Below are 16,406 nucleotides of genomic sequence, written 5' to 3' on the forward strand. Positions count from 1 at the left end.
AGCATTATGGGGAAACAACGGTTGTGGGGGACACAGGAAGAGTTACTGGGAGTACTGAATCCAGTTCTTACAATGCCTTCCGATTCTCGTGTCCCCATACATCGAGTTAGTAGAAGATATGAAGTTACCCTGAAGCGTAGAGAGAACTGGGAAGTCCCAGAGGAATGCGTCGTGGGATGTATGGAAGTTTCTACGGCGATGGCACAAAAACAGAATAGGGTTCGGGAGCGGGAGTCTACCTCTCGAATAAAAACGAGAAGCGGGCTTTTTCTTTGGGACAATATGCAACGGTTTTTTAAGCCGAAGTTTACGCGATCCTAAGGCAACCTGGGTGACTGAAAAGCGGTTGAAGGTCAGGTGCATCGCAATCTGCAGTGTAGCCAAGCTGCATTGACGGCGTTGAGTAGTTCTTTGATCTCCTCGAAAATCGTTCAGGAATGCAGAAACCGTTTGAACTCTATGTATGTCTAGATTCAATACGGTGGAACTACTTTGAGTACCTGGTCACTGTAGCGTAGAGGAAAATGAAATCTCGGATGCTTTAGCGAAAGAGGAGTCAATCTCCCCTATGACGACACCAGAACCAGCAATTGGAGTATCTGTAGCATTGGCTAAGGCTGTCTTGAAAAATTGGGAAGAAGCTTCCCACAATGGCAAGTACTGCTCGACACACCAAACTTTTCCTTCTAGAACCGAACATGCGTTCCGCAAAGTTCATCCTGTCGAAAAGCAGGAGGACTTGCAGGAGTATTGTGGGCATTCTGTCAGGCCATAAATCACTAGGTGGGCATATGTTCAGAATATGAATTATTCAAGATATGTGTTCCCCCTGTAATGAGGAAGCGGAATCCACGGAGCATTTCCGATGTGAACGCCCCGCCTATGGATGCATCAGGCATCAGATCTTTGGTGCCGATGTTCTCCAGTGGCGACGGGTAGCATCACATCCACTAACGGATATCCTGCGATACGTTAACGAATCTGGAATATTCCGTTAAATGGGGGTGGCGATTACAATGAGCCAACACGGCCTGAGTACTTAGAAGCTGTAGCTTTTCCCCCACACTGATTCGGTACCTTGTTTTAATGAGTGTAAATCTTTTATGAGCGAAGTTTTATTCTTTTTATCGACATAGTGAAGGATAAGATTTTTCTTGATCAGATTCCAGTTTAACGGCGTGTCGTACACGTTGAGGACCTCATTGGCTTCTCCCACAATTTTGTTCCTGATGACCTTTAATAATAACTGATCATAAGAAGTACCACTGGTGATTTTAATGGTATTTCGTTACCATTATCAAGCAAATCAAATAGCAATCGTGGGTTTCCTTAGAACCTTGGGAGGCCGGTAATCGCGTCAGGAACCCGTTGTGAATTTAAAATATCTACCGTTGAAACTTGGGCCTGAGAACTTGTACCGGGATTTGCCATTTCCCTGTTTTCCGTTTGAACTTTTTCTTCAAAATTAATAATTGGGTCAATTAATTTAGTTGAACAATGCGATATGAACAAACTAAATAAATTTGGAAGATTAACTGAGCGATTGGTTGAAAGATTTCTATCACCTAATTTATTATCATTCGCGGATAATTTAACTTGAACACTACCGGAAGTCTTGCTACGCTCAGAACATCATTGGCCCATACCAAAAAGGCTTCAATCCAGGCATATCAGCTACAGATCAGATTTTCTCTCTGCGGCAAGCGATGGAAAAACTGTTGGAATGTCGACATCAGTTGCACTATCTTTGCATCGACTTTAAAGCCGCCTATGATAGCATAGCCAGGGTAAGACTGTACACGACCATGAGAGAACCGACTCCTTATCGGCCCTATCTTTTACATTCGAACGGGGGCAGCCCCTAGAGGTGTGTGACCCCACGCACTTGACGCATCAGGGGTCGTATCCGCAGTTTGAGGAAACGTTGCCAAATTATTGACAGTTGAAACATTGCGTACATCGCTTTTTTGGGTTCCTCCCAGCTAATCCGCTGCTGATGTAAAATACTTTGTTTAGTGACTATGTTGGCATCTGTCTCAGAGTTGAGGGTCACAAGGAAGAGGCTCAGGTCTGTGTCATTGCCTCGTGACCACGGGGTGGAAATCCTAGATACGCGGATAGGCGTAACTCGTGTTAACTCCTTAATTTCCGGAACCACGTCTTCGGGAGTGAATTCGTGAGGGGAGATTCCGCTGAGGATGAAGGTTGGCTTCCTCTCCTCCTTCAGCGTCTATTTTTATTTTTAACAAACTGTGGGTTGGCCGTGTCGCTTCGGGGCGATGTTCGTTGTCAGATAGGACATGACAGCGGTTTTTTGTTCGCTGGGGCCTCGGTGTCTGAGATGCCCGAATCCCTTTGTTTTCGCTTGAAGACAGACTTACCTGAAGCAAGTTTGAATTCATCTTGGAATCTTTGTATGTAATTGACAAAGGAATTTGCTTCACCGATCCGAACATCAGGCTGGTCCCCAGGAGGCAAGCTCTGGTCATCGTCGATGATTATGGCAGGGCAGTCGTCATTAATCATTTCTTCGGCCATAACGGTCTTTTCGGCCGAATACAGGAGTTGTGTGGTGATGTTGGAATTGCCCAGTCCATGGGCGGCGATAGTGTAAACTGGTTCCGCGTCCTTTACACGCCTTGGTTTAATGTCCCTCGAGTAAACATGAGTTCCGCACTCCCGGCGCGGGACTTGTACCGGCTTCACTTTGTTATTGAGAAGACACGTATATTAAATCTCTAACTAGTACTGTTTTACCGTTAAACCGGCAAAACAATTGAATAACGATGTTCATGAACTTGGCAACAGCCCGATCCGAGCACAGGCGAGAGCAATCGGTAGAACGCCGATTCGCTTAGGCGGATACAGTGAACTTCATTATAAAGCAAATTATTCTCCGAATTCGGGGACATCCCCTTTTAACAAAGGAAGTACGTCACGCGTTTTGGGCGACATCTTACAATCAGTCCATAACTTCATCGTGGACGCAAACCATGCCTGCGCCGCGCCATGCCAAGTCCCAGTAAATACACGGGCAAATGTCTACTCATTAGTTGTGTCAATTTCGATCTGTCAAAATCACTCCCGAAAACCGAGTGCGAAGTGCATTTACGTAGTACTCCCATTGGTCGGCTCAGCTGATTAAAAACATCGTGAAAAAGCAAATATTTGCCTCCGCTTATCGCGAGACCAAAAACAAGCAACGATGCGGCGCTTATCTCGTGCGCGCTGTTAAAGAAATCTCACCGCTCGGAATCTCTGTTGAATCTCATCCACGAGCTTTGTCCGCGGCCACAAGTTTTAGGTGCTAAGTGACTCCAATTAGGAAGAGGTAGGGCGCACTTTTTGCGCATAATTTTCACCTGATGTTTTCGCTTATTTCCGCTGTCTGCGTAGGATTGAGACAAGCGAGGATGGCCTCCACAATGCAACTGGAATTCTCGCAGGCCATGTCCGACTTCAAAGTGATGTTCCCGGAGATGGACAGGGACGTGATCGAGGCGGTGCTCAGGGCGAATCACGGGGCCGTGGACGCGACGATTGATCAGCTGCTGGCTATGAGTATTGATAATCAGGTAAATGGCTGACACGTACCTCCTCCTGGGACCATATTCCAGCCTTTCGTGTGCTTTTGCAGAACGAGAGTTTGCGCAATGAAATGGAGAAGACAACACCAACTCGGAAACCGGCCGAGGAATCGTCACGGCAAGATCCCGCGGATTTCGTCATACCAAGTCTGGCTCGGCGCAAACCATCCAACCCGCAGCGGTCTCTGCTCGACGAGGACAACGTGCAAGAAAAAGAGCCTGACGGAGCCGCAGCTCCTGACTCAACACGACGTTGGAATCCTCCAATGCTCCTTCCGTTGCCGACAGAGTTCCTTCGTATGACTTACGATGAAGCGATTCGAGTTGATTTCGATCTTCCAGACGAGCATTTCGCCAAAATGCTGCAAAACAAGGAGTTCATGAAGCAGCTGCGTTGGAACCAGGAGTTTATGAACGCGCTGGGGACAGAGCAAGAAATCAAGGGTCGCCACGAGGACGACGCTGCATTCAAGGAGCGGCTCAAACACATGGGCCAGGTATCTCGCCGGAAATTTCTGCAACTGGCGCGGGTGTTCGCCTGGCAGAAAAACAAGAAACCTAGCATTCTGCGATCTCACTCGGAAGCGCAACCACTCAAAGAGGAGCCCAGCGACGAAGAGGGAGAAGTCGAGACTCGGAAGTAAATGGACTGTAAAACGTGCAATGATATTTTTAGAATTTAGGGAGTTTTAAGAAAAAGCATTTTATCTGTTGCGATGTTCAAACATTTCCTTTGGAACTTATTCTCATTTTACCCTCAGAAAGCCATTCTTAGTTGTAACACGATTGGAGTGCCAACGGGCATCGGTTTTGACTTTGTCCTCAAACACATGTGCGATATCCTAAAGTATAAAATGTAAACTAAGCGAAAAGGCTGGCTAATTGTAAGAAACGAAAACGGTTTTATATGTCGCCCTCATATTTTTTATTACGGAATCTTGCAAGCATGTTTTTATACAAACTGCCGCGTGCTGCATGCGGCATTGTTAGTGATATTTTCTCAATTGTTTTAAGTATTTTTTTGATGTGCAATGAAATTTGTTTTCGGCGGACTTGCCCACTCGAGGGCGGGGTCGCAGCATAACAAAATACCCCAAGTTATCCATATCTAGTTAATATGAGAGTAATTAGGCTAAGGATTATCTAAATCAAGTGCGGGAAGCGACACGAAATGTTTGGGTTGCGGTGCTTCCCCTCCACATCAAAACCTCTTTTAGAAAAAGTCGGGTGAGGCAAAATATACGATGGGCGGAAAGTTACGACTACAGAACTGAATCTCATTCATAATTAGCATAGAATTTACGTAATATTTGAAATGTCAGAGGAGGCAGAGGAGATGTTAACAAATTCAGCTTTAATTTTTACGTTTACGTTGTTGCAATATTGATTGACGCGTGGCTGGCAAGCGACCGGACCGCAGATGTTCTCGGTTCTCGGTTGGTGTGCAACCGCAATAGCTCACTCAGCATTTTAGTTCTCGCATTTAAACCAGTAACTATGATATTGTTGTTGAAATGTTTGTTTAACCTTGCATTTAAGTGTAAATTATTTTCGACTGCGAAATGTAGACTCTACTGTATTTAGCGACCGCAATACTACCTTCTGCTAAAGTAATCTCAATTTGTTTTCGAAGTAACACTAAGGAAAATCATTAAAAAATATTTGAAAGTATAACAATAAAAATTCGGTGTTTTCTTTGGAGTATGAATAGAAGAAAAATAATTCCTCCAGTCCCTAAGTTGTTGAAGAACTTGTGCCTCAACTGGCCTAAGGAAAAGCAAGTACATAAGTGAGGTAAACCGCGGCAAAAATAGTAAAGGAGAGAAATCAATAATTTGTCGATAGTCGAAGTACGGATGGGCAGGGTTTCCCGTCTGGTGATTGTTCGATCAGCATCGGATTTGGTTTAAGTTCCATAATCGGCTTTAGAACTTTCTCGTGGTGTAACTGAGCAACGGCACATTTAAAGGTTGTTTAGTCGAAAAGTTCCTTTGCGAATCTTTCTTTCTTTCGAAATTTCCTTTCATTTTCTGTTTGATATTGCGGGGATGCGATGGTTAAAAACTATCCTGACCACCAAGATGGGAGTGCTATCTCAAAATCTGAAAAGATGGCAAAACGACGCGGCGACGGCGCATCCTTACGTCCACAAATATTAAAGCTCAATTGAAGTGTTGCGTCAACACGTGCTTGTTTGTTTCTATGCAAGCCAAGCTTGGGAATGTGGGGAATCTTTTAAACACTTCGACCCCTCACGAGTCATTACAAAAAACTTCACGTGTCCTTCACCGATGCATGGGTCCGCAACGGAACCTGCAAATTCAACAAACATGGGAGTTCACGCGAGTCTACCGAAAGATGAACGGGTTAAACCTGAAAAATTAAAATAGAAAAAATAACGGTTCGGTCGCACCCGTGGAGGAGTGCTAAAACGAGAGAAAAAGAGGAAATGTTACATATTACTAAATCCACTCCGTTATAAGATTGTTTCTGGAAACGGTGGGTGAAATACTTCACATGTTCTGAGGTAATCATTTTGCTGATATCCGAAAAGACGGAGATAGACCTCACTACCAGGAAAAACAAAATGGTTAACGTTCAGATTCATGAGATTATTAAATACAAATAAATGGCCAAATCTATTGCTATACGCAAACCAGAACATTTAGTTCTTAAAATTTTAAGATTGCCACAAAATATACAGTGGCGGACATAGAAATGTTATAGTCTAATTGCGCATGGCGGGCCATAAAATAGTTACGTTGGGTTTTCACTATGTGATATTTTTTCCGAGCATAAATTGAAGTCTTAAGATTCGAATTAAATCAGTTCATCTTAAGGGGCCCCGTGAGTTGGGACTTAAGAATACATTCAAAATGCTCCTTGCTTGTCGTGTGTCACCTCGGATAGGGGTTGCTCTCACGGCTACGACCTTTGACTAGGATTGATTTTTGGAATGTGCGCATACTGCTCGACGACGGTAGCGGGGGTCCTCGGAATGCTCGCTTTCTCCAACTTGAACGTGAATTTCAAAGATATAAGGTTGACGTTCTGGGCCTAAGCGAAGCAAGTTATAGGACTCTAAAGAGCACTCTTCTCCCTGTTGCCATACTAATTGCAATGTGTTTTTGTACACTGGAAAGCTAAATGGTAGCAGACACGAATTCGCTGTCGGGTTGCTTGTGGCGACTACTGCAAGGCGCGGTCTCTTGATTTCGGAGACGGTTCTGACAGACTTGTAACTGTAAGATTCTGGTCCAGGTTAAGGATCATCACAATTGTGCAATGCTACGCACCAACGGAGACTCCCGATATAGTGGAAGGTCCTGGGGCTTTAACGTGAGCACCTGCCGTGTAGGCATAATCCTACGGCCTTCTTCGGACACGGAATGATTTAGAGACCACAATCAGTGCCCCACCACGACTGGCACAGCGATACTGGTTTATATTGAGAGCGAGCTCAGCGTTCATACCAATGGATGTAAAGTCTATCTAACACCTCTGCCACAGAGCGCAAATCCACGCTTGAGCTCATAAGGAGCTCTGCCCACGATGTAGGTTTAACCACTATGAAACTCCCACAAGGAGGCCAACCGGGATCGGCATCCTCCAGGAATTCTCCTGGAGCATATGCTCTCGGAGGGCGAGGGCCATCCCGGTTCCCCTTGCAGGCTCGGGTCTGATCATCTTCGGGTATGTGGGGACGGCACTGCGCAACGGGTTGACTGCAATTAGCTCGTAGTGGAGATCGGCAACGAAACCTTTCGGCCAGTCAACTATCGCCATGCGTACATCGATATAGTAGAGAAGGATCCTTTCTGCGAGCAATTAAACGCAGTTCAGAGGAGGCACCCGGAAGTTGGCATTGTGATCCTGATGGGTGATCTGAATGCTAAGGTGGGATCTGACAACACCTTGTACGGACATGTGATGAGAAAACACGATTTTGGCGACCTGCCTGAGAATATCGGATCGATGAACGGAAGCTCTACTCTACTACCACGATGGTCCTGTGAAGGACGTCAATGATCGTTGACGATAACGAGCGCGGAAGAGGTGAAGGACCACTTTACCTCGGTTCTTAATTGTATCACATCCGGCGAGGTTCCTCCTCATGTGGATGAAATGGCTAGTCACCGTAGCATGCGGATATGGACTGTTCCTCGAAGCAGAAGAGAAATCATTCCGGCCATAAATGCACTCAAACAGAAAAAAGGTGTTGCGCTTGACGCGCTATTTATCGGTGCATCGACACTTAATGTATATCTACTGCTTCTACTCGTACGGAAATCTTGGAAGTCCGATACCTTTCCCAAAAATTGGAAGAAGAGGATGATCGTCAAGATCCCAAAGAAGGGGGACCTGTTTTGTGTGTGAAAATTTGAGGAGCATCTGGGTGCTCCCTGCTTTCGCAAAGATAATAGCTAAAATAATCCTGCAACGCATCAAAGAACATCTCGAAAGCGTGTATTTGAAGTGCTCTACGCAGGATAGGCATTCTGGATGAACTAGCGATTACCAGAGCGACATAAAATGGCACAAAATGTCACGTGCTGTATCGAGGTAAAATCTCTTACCTCTTCTTATTATGTTGCCTTGTCGCTGATGACATCGGTTTGCTCTCTCACCGGAGCATGGATCTGGATTTTGCCCCACGCAAGCGCTAGATTCGCTTTCGCCGCCTTGTCTAAAATCTGGAAATGCAGTTATCTGAGTACCAAGAACGAGTTGAGACTGTTTTGTGCTAGTGTTCTTTCTGTATTGCTATATGGGAGGAGCACATGGATAGTGAACTCCACTGTTACTCAAAAGCTCCAAGACTTCGTCAACACATGCCTGCGTGGTATTATCCGCGTACGCTGGCCTGACACTACCTCAAACGAAGAACTCGCATTGCTGGCTACGCCATGCAATGCAACCTACTCTTCCATGATGGCCGACGAGTAGGCCGTTTCAAGAAAATTTGGCGCAAAACAGAGGAGGAAGAGTGCGGGCATTTAGGGAAGTCCGGGGGGAGCTGAAGCTAATAATAATAAAGGACCCGTCTATTATCCTTTTTTTCATTGAAATTTCTATTCAGGGCACTTAAGAAAACTCCAGGTCCAGGGGAATCTCAGAAAGATGTGATCGCCGTAAAGGGTAAAAAAAGCCGAAACTGTTTACTAGCTCGTACGGATCATGTATTGCCGAGATGATCTCCCAGCAGAGTGGCTCGTCTTAGTATCTAAAGCTGGAAAACCTGCAGGTGAGCCATACTGTTACTGTATCATACATCTTTCAAGCACTACGAGGAAGGTGTAGAAGCGGATAATAGCTGCTTTGAGCAGAGTTATCGTACTAGTTACGGTTGTCACCGCGGCAAAAATACTACATGCAAGAGATTCGTCTCCTGGCACATTGCTTAAATTTGTATGGTGGAAGAGGAGCATTGCGCAACAAAGGACATTTAGGTGCCACTAAACACCTCTGGTTTATCTGGAACCAGGCGATTGATATGAGCTCCGTGTGTTTGATTGCAACTCCTTATATTTCCTTGTGCCCGCCAGAGTTTGGGGGTTTGGGTTTCAAAAGAGCGTGTCGTAGCACTAATTGGTGACTTAAACCATACTCTTCACAGCTGTCAATAAAAATTCTACATTGTTGCAGATAAGGGAAATTGAGAAAGCACAGGAAGGTTTTCTCAAAGAAGGCACATCGAATGAACTTGCGTATGCGAGACTGTTGCAGCTATAATACTTAGACCGAATCATACAGTAATGCTCCAGGGTATTTGTAACAGGAATTAAAAAGTATTAAGGACGGTTTGGTCAAAATCAGAAGAACTCAATATAAAGCTCGAAAGTCCAAATGCGCAATTGATGGCATCCAGGTCGGTGGCTGTTATTGAAGGGAACGCTATGGTCTTGGAAAGAGATAAGATGTGATGTTACCCAAAAGAGTGGGAAACGAAACATCGCAAAATAGTCGAGGGTTGTCGATGTACAGCAAGCCAGATTTGTAAGCCAATAGTCATTGATGAAAAATTAAAATTAAAAAGAACTCAGAATGATATTCTGTGGTACAGCACAGGAAAAAGAAAACCAAGGCGCTGTTCAACCATTCAAAGATACTCTGTAAGGAGAGATGGAAGACGAACTATTTAATAATCAAATGGGAAGCATTGTGGGGAGTGAATTCGAATGAAAATATAAATGTTCAAAATAGAACGGAGCCATTGGCCAGTGTTACAGTTGCACTTAAATGGAAGAGACTACGACGTTTCCTTTTACAAGTATATTTCTTATTTTTGAATTGCAAATGCGGATATTTCGGGAACCGCTCACCTAGCTCTTCAGGGTTGAAAAATGACCTCTATTGCTTTACTTATTTCTGAGTCATTCCATTAATACTAGTTGGTATTTTTGCAAAAATACAATATTAAGGTCTTACGTAAACAAAATTGTGGTTTATTTTTCTGTTCATACATTACCAATGAGCATCTAGTCTTTTCACAGCCATTTCAACAATTTGTGCATGATTTGCGTGTAGATCTACTTCATGATTTAAATCTAACCATTTAACTTTGGCTGCATCATCTCCAGCTTCTAATTTGAGTTTCCCTACTCGATCGCCGGTTTCGTCATGAAAGTTGCAAGCTACAGTTTCTATCCAAGCGTTATCTGTATTTCGATAATCATCAACATATCCTTTATAGATTTCTACACCAGTTGAAAAAAATTCTTCGATCACAGTTTGTCCACCTGCAAATAATTCATAATTTCGTTATTGTTGGGATTTCAATATGGGGATTAAGTGCAGGAAAGTAAGATATTCTGAACAGACAAACAGCTTAGATAAGCAAAGGTCTGGGTTCTCCGGGACCCTTGAGTCTGAAAGGATTTTCATTAGATCCGGACGTCCATGAAGCCAAAAATATCGAAGTCTTAGATTTTAGTCTTAGTTGTTGAATAGCCAAAAACAGTCACAGGAACTGGACTCCTAAAATCAATGTGGAAAACTTTAAAAGATCACACTGTCGATGTGGCATATATGTCCAAAATCAAGGCACATTTCCACACCACCACCGAACATAGTCCGGCAAGTGAATGCCACAATGATTAACAACGAGGACTTGTAAAACTCGAAAATGAGCTGACAGAAAGCTTTTCTTATAATGTCAGGACTTATGCAAGGGGATGGTCTCGCGCCCACCCTCTTTAACTTTGTCCTCGAATACGTCGTCAGGAAGGTGGTCTCAGTTGGTTCCAGAGGTACGTTACTGGTAGAATCCGCGCAACTGGTAGCGTATGCAGACGACGCGGATATTCTAACCGATTTATGCTTCGTGCGAAGGAAGTGTTCCAGCAGTTCGAGACAGCAGCGAATGAAGTGGGACTTAGGGTCAATGAATCCAAAACGAAATATATGACCCAAACTCGAAAGGCCGCTGCTAGTATGCAGAACATTACAACGAGCAACAATAATCTCGAAAATGTGGACCAATTCGTCTACCTAGGAGCCCTACTTTCGAAGAACGGGAACGAAAAACACGAAATCTAAAGGCGAATTACTACTGCATTTTATGTGGTCCTCACATAATAAGATCGATAAAAGTACACAAACGCAATAAACTACACATCTACAAGATATTAGTTCGTGTCGTGCTGCTGTATGGACACAAGACGTGGACCTTGCCGCAAATGTCGGAAAAGAAAGTCCATGTCTTCGAAAGAAAAGCCCTCCGAAAGATTTTCGGAACCGAACCGGAAGAATGAGATGCGAATGAGATACAATCATGAATTGTATGAATTATTTGATGACCTACCAGCATCGACACTAGTCAAAATCCGAAAATTGCAATGGACTGACCACGTCGAGCGAATGCGAATGAGGGAAGGGTTCCGAAACGAGTGCTAAAAGGCGCTTTCCAATGTTGTCTGGTCCTGTTGCTTTGCCCGATTTCATTTGTTCTATCGCTTTTTCGGCTTCAGTTTCGCTGACAGTTACGTCACGATGTTTTACGTGGGTACCTGTCTCGTGAACCTAATCCCACGGTCTTCTTAAGACACGAATAGATTTTGTGACCACAATCAGAGCCCCGCCGCAACAGGCTACGACGGTACCAGTCTATACCGAGTACATGGCTCAGCATTCATACTGGTGGATGCAAAACCAACCTAAATCTCTACCGAACTAAGTAGTACGGCACCCGTGTTGAAACGCAACACCACGCGGAGATCCGAAGGTCTCTGTTCGCTTGTATGCAACCACAACCCCCATGAAGCACCCACTAGGGGGCCAACCGCAAACAACCGAGCTGAACGCACATACAACAGGACTTTACCTGAAGTATGTGAATTCAGGGACTATCCCGGTTCCCATGGTACCAGTATACCCCTAGTAAGGTTTCGTGACCTATTGCCATTTCAGATGAGTCCCCATGCAGACTCGGGTCTGATCGCCCTAATTAGGCCTGTGGAACATTCACCTACTGCATCACAGCCGACAAGCCAATGTAATACAGCGTCTCCCGGTGCCACCACTATGGAGGTTCTCCTCGGCCACATGGTTTTGGTTCGGCAGACAGGGTTGCCGCCCCGTCTTCCTTCCCGCCGAATCTGAGCACCAGTTGCGCTGACAGGTGGAATTGCTTGAGATGTCAGAACCGCTTGAGGAAGTGAGGGTGACACAATTCTTCCGTTGAAATCCACTCGAAATTTTCCCGCCATCTACCCGTCATGGCTCGTCGATCGGTAAGCTAAGTGTTATTCTTGTCATTAAGCAACGGAAGTGTCCGAAATGTTTTGTGAGTTAGTGTCGGTTTTTGACAAGCCCCTTGTGGTGCGCCGTTTTGATGCCACAAACTATTAAGGCCATGACTGCGATTACAAGAGCAAGGAGGGAGAGTCCAGCCGGTCCAGATTTTCAGAGCCAGCCTGTAGCATTCACGAAAGGAAGCAGCTCTCCCACCCTGCAGCTAGAGACCTCTCTGCGCTCCTCAAAGAAAAGTTTCCGTAGTCGCTACAACTGGGTAATCGCAAAAAAAAATGCCTGAGGGTTTCCCCCTCTGCTTCAGAACTTCGGCAATGCATATTGTAGGGGATGCCGAGTCTGACGACATGGTCCCCTTTAGACCAGCGCCCTGTACAGATCCCCGCGGTCTTGTATGCATTTTCCCGCATCTGATACAAGAGCTCTCGCCATCGGCTTTTTCGTTACAAGCGGGTCAAATCCTCCTTGACTTGGCACAGGTGGTGAGCGTTTACCATCTAAGGTCCGCGGCTACTAAGTAGCTCGAGTAGATTTCAACTTTGACAGTCGCCACACCCGGGGCGGACGGGACACAGACTGTGCCCGCCGAAGGACACCCAAGAGTAGAGCCCAGACTGACCAGTCTGTCAACCCGCTCCTTTTCCTTTATGTTCTTATGACCGGAAACCCAAAGGAAGCCAACTTTGATCGTGTCGCCCAGACTGTTCAGCGCGTTTTTTCGTTGTGCCAACAGCCGCTTAGCTGTCGGTGAGAATGGCTAGGTTATGCTTAGGGCCGGAATCCTGTTCCCAGACATACCCAGGTATTGCCAGTACTCCCGCTTGGAATACACTAGCGAAGCCTGGGAGACCATATGACTCGGATACACTGTGTGTATCCGAGAAAACTCTCATCCCGACTCCACAGGCCATCTTTGATCCCTCGATGAAAAATACTGTATCATAGCCGTGCAATTTGCCGTTGGACTTCCACTCTGGCCTGGTTTGAAAGTCCACAGCGAAGTTTGTAGTTCACCTTTCGTGTGGAGGATTCGCTGAGGAACGCTTCGCTTCGCTGTCCAGCATCCGCCCTCGCGTAGTGTGACAGCACTGTAGGCTACAATGTATTCAATGAAGAGGTCTAGGGGAAGAGGTTTAGGAGTACACTCAGAGCAACTGCCGGACAGGACTGCAGAGTCTGCTCCCACCATAAAATATAGGAAAATGAGACATTCATTTGATGGGCCATGTATTCTCAAGTATGTAAGTGTCGGCAAAATCGACTATACGCTCGCCACCCTTATTACGCGCTCCAGACGGGTTTTTCTCGCGACACCTGTTGTCATCTGCTTTTTCACCCACATGACCGTTAAGATCGACCGCAATGATGATGTAGTCATCGAAAGGCACGTTACAGGTCGCGTTTCATGTCTTTCAGTTAGTTTTTTTAGAGCGCAAATATCCATAGCCTCTTTCGAGTTCCTCCGTCTTTTCAGAGTGGCTACCAATATGTAGCGTGCGGACACTAATTCACTTACGTCCTGACGCCGTCCATTCGTCAAGAACCCGTCCTGCATCGTCGACTGAGGTGAATTTCTCGTGATTATTCTTTACTTACCAAATGTATTCAGGGCTTCCTCCATGAATTCCCGTTTCAATGTGGTGCTAACTTTCTCTCCAGGGTCAACCATACCTCCAGGAATCGCCCACTTTTTGTTGTCATGTCGTTGAATTGTAACCATCTGTAGAATTTTCCTGCAAGCCACGACGTTATTAGTCCATAAATTAAAAAACAGGATAAAACCCTATACAAACTTTCTGGTAGTGGAATTCAAAACAAATTCTCCAGTATCATCCCGCTTCCACCGGGTAACGACTGGATCCGCAGCATGATTTGGTCCCCATCTTCCTAACAATCCACGACCGACAATCCCAGTTCTCCCGATTGGATTGATTGGATACCCATCTACCACCGAATAGTCTCCAACGTGCGACACTCTATTCACCCCCCGGTCCAGAGAATTCCAAACGGGATGAAACGATGCATCCTTCACATCTGGGTCTGCATAGCTTTGACCTTTAATTCCCGGCGAAGTGTATTTGGGGGGATCATAGTCTGGATAGTCCGTTTTCCAAAACACAAGTTCATCCGGTACGGGAAAGCGTTTTACTTTGCTCCTTGGGTAGAAATCATTGCGGCATGTAATGTGTTTGAAAATTCCTGGCCGGACCGTGGAACTAAGCATGACAAACATAAAGCAGCAAATGAAGAGTATTTTGTGGTAAATAAACATAAACATAACCTTGAAGAGAAAAGTGACAGTTCGAATAAATTTTACCGCAGCGCCAGATAATTATGCGGTGGTGTATAGATTTATTGTTCATACCCCCAATAGTACCCCAGTAAGGATTATTTTAACCAAATGAGGAAATACTCCTGGTATTCTTTCCAGTAATGCTGAAACAATGGTTAAAAAACTTCGGATATGATGCAGATTCAGCGATGCTTACTTAATTTGCCTAAAAACATAAGAAAACCGTGAAAATACAATGAAAACTCAGAACCAAATGCACTAGGGTTTTACCGGGTAAGTTCGAATCATAAAAGGCTAAAAAAGGTATAGAAACAGTCAGTATAGAATAAATAGCTCAGAAGTAAGAGCGATGGAGCCTCGGGTTAGATTAATTTTACAACGAGAGATCCGACCACGAAAACCGACGAAAGATTTTCTTCTTTCTGTTCTCTATGTAAATTGAAAGCTACTTAAGCAGCTATCCGATACTCTGTCCCAATATAAAGCTGATATAACAACGTTACAAGATATGCGCTAGACACGAATCGGTTTCCTGGAGAAGAGCCACTACACCAATCATCCACATCCAATAAACCATGTGCTCCTCGGAGTAGGATTTCTAGTCAGTCAAAAATTAAACCTGCTGTTATCGGCTTTGAAAATATAAGCGAATGGGTATGCAAGCCTACAGGGAAGATTGCAGAGTAGAAGAAGGATGCCTTCTACGAGGCAGTTGAGCGGGCCCTCGAAGTCTATCTCAAGTATCAAATCAAAGTGATACTTGAGGTTTTAAAAGCCAAGCAGGGATAGAGTCCACATTCAAGCGATGCGTCGGCTCCCATAGCTTGCATAAAATTGTAGATGAGAATGGACTGCGAATTTTTTAATTCAGCTCTTAGTATCGCACGAGATGGTTGTTGGAAGTACCTGGATACAACGGAAAAGGTCCTAAGCATACGAGGTGGGACCATTTTCCACTGTCTGAAAATCGTGTCTGTGACAAATTCTTAATTATAAAAAATTTACTTTCGGGTGAGATCACCCTCACCCGTACGGATTAATGACCAGCCCACCGCACCCTATTGAGCCGGATTTTATCTACAACCAGACGGTCATGGTACCGCTCATAGATTTCATCGTTATGTAGGCTACGGAATCGTCCATCCTCAAGGAGACCAAAAATTCTTCGAAGGATTCTTCTCTCGAACGCGGCCAAGAGTTCGCAATTTTTCTTGCTAAAAACCCAAGTGTCCGAGGAGTACATGAGGGCTGGCAAGATCATTGTCTTGTATAGTAAGAGCTTTGACCTTATGGTGAGACGTTTCGAGCGGGGCAGTTTTTGTAAGCTAAAATAGGCTCTGTTGGCTGCCAACAACCATGTGCGGATTTCATCGGTTGGGTAGGGCTGACAACTCTATACCATTTTGATCGCTTGCCCTAGAGAGAAAATCTGATCTGTTGTTGATTTGCCTGGAGTGAAGCCTCTTCGGTATGGGCCAATGATGTTCTGGGCGTATGGGGCTATCCGACCTAGCAAGATAGCGGAGAATATCTTATAAATGGTACTCAGCAACGTGATACCTCTATAATTGCTGCAAGTTTAATATCGACTGCATGCACGACCCAGCTGTCGCACGATAGTGAGAGAGCTATCTTGTGGTCTGAGAATAGCGTTACCCCGCCGCAGGTCGTCAGCCACGTTCCGAAGGGGCGTCATAAGATCTAGTTGACTGCGGAATCGTGGAAGTTGATCGATGGACGGAAGGTGTTCAAGGCTCCATTAACTGCTGCGAGTG

At 45.0% G+C, this 16,406-nt stretch overlaps 2 protein-coding genes across 2 annotated transcripts; one reads left to right on the top strand and one right to left on the bottom strand.

Moving 5' to 3' along the window:
• The first annotated feature begins 3,063 nt into the window (after positions 1-3,063).
• LOC119649113 (CUE domain-containing protein 1) lies at positions 3,064-5,270 on the top strand. Its single transcript, XM_038051113.1, has 3 exons — positions 3,064-3,331; positions 3,397-3,575; positions 3,638-5,270. Exons 2-3 carry the CDS (start codon positions 3,414-3,416, stop codon positions 4,229-4,231), a joined length of 756 nt encoding a protein of 251 aa, XP_037907041.1. The 5' UTR covers positions 3,064-3,331; positions 3,397-3,413; the 3' UTR covers positions 4,232-5,270.
• A 4,734-nt stretch (positions 5,271-10,004) lies between these two features.
• LOC119648300 (ADP-ribose pyrophosphatase, mitochondrial) lies at positions 10,005-14,646 on the bottom strand. Its single transcript, XM_038049959.1, has 3 exons — positions 14,132-14,646; positions 13,935-14,071; positions 10,005-10,327 (listed from the first exon to the last, which is right to left on the bottom strand). The coding sequence occupies exons 1-3, from the start codon at positions 14,614-14,616 to the stop codon at positions 10,053-10,055; spliced, it is 897 nt and encodes a 298-aa protein (XP_037905887.1). The 5' UTR covers positions 14,617-14,646; the 3' UTR covers positions 10,005-10,052.
• Between the last annotated feature and the right edge of the window lie 1,760 nt (positions 14,647-16,406).

This window comes from Hermetia illucens, chromosome 2, assembly GCF_905115235.1.
Source record: "Hermetia illucens chromosome 2, iHerIll2.2.curated.20191125, whole genome shotgun sequence".
Classification (NCBI taxonomy): domain Eukaryota; kingdom Metazoa; phylum Arthropoda; class Insecta; order Diptera; family Stratiomyidae; genus Hermetia; species Hermetia illucens.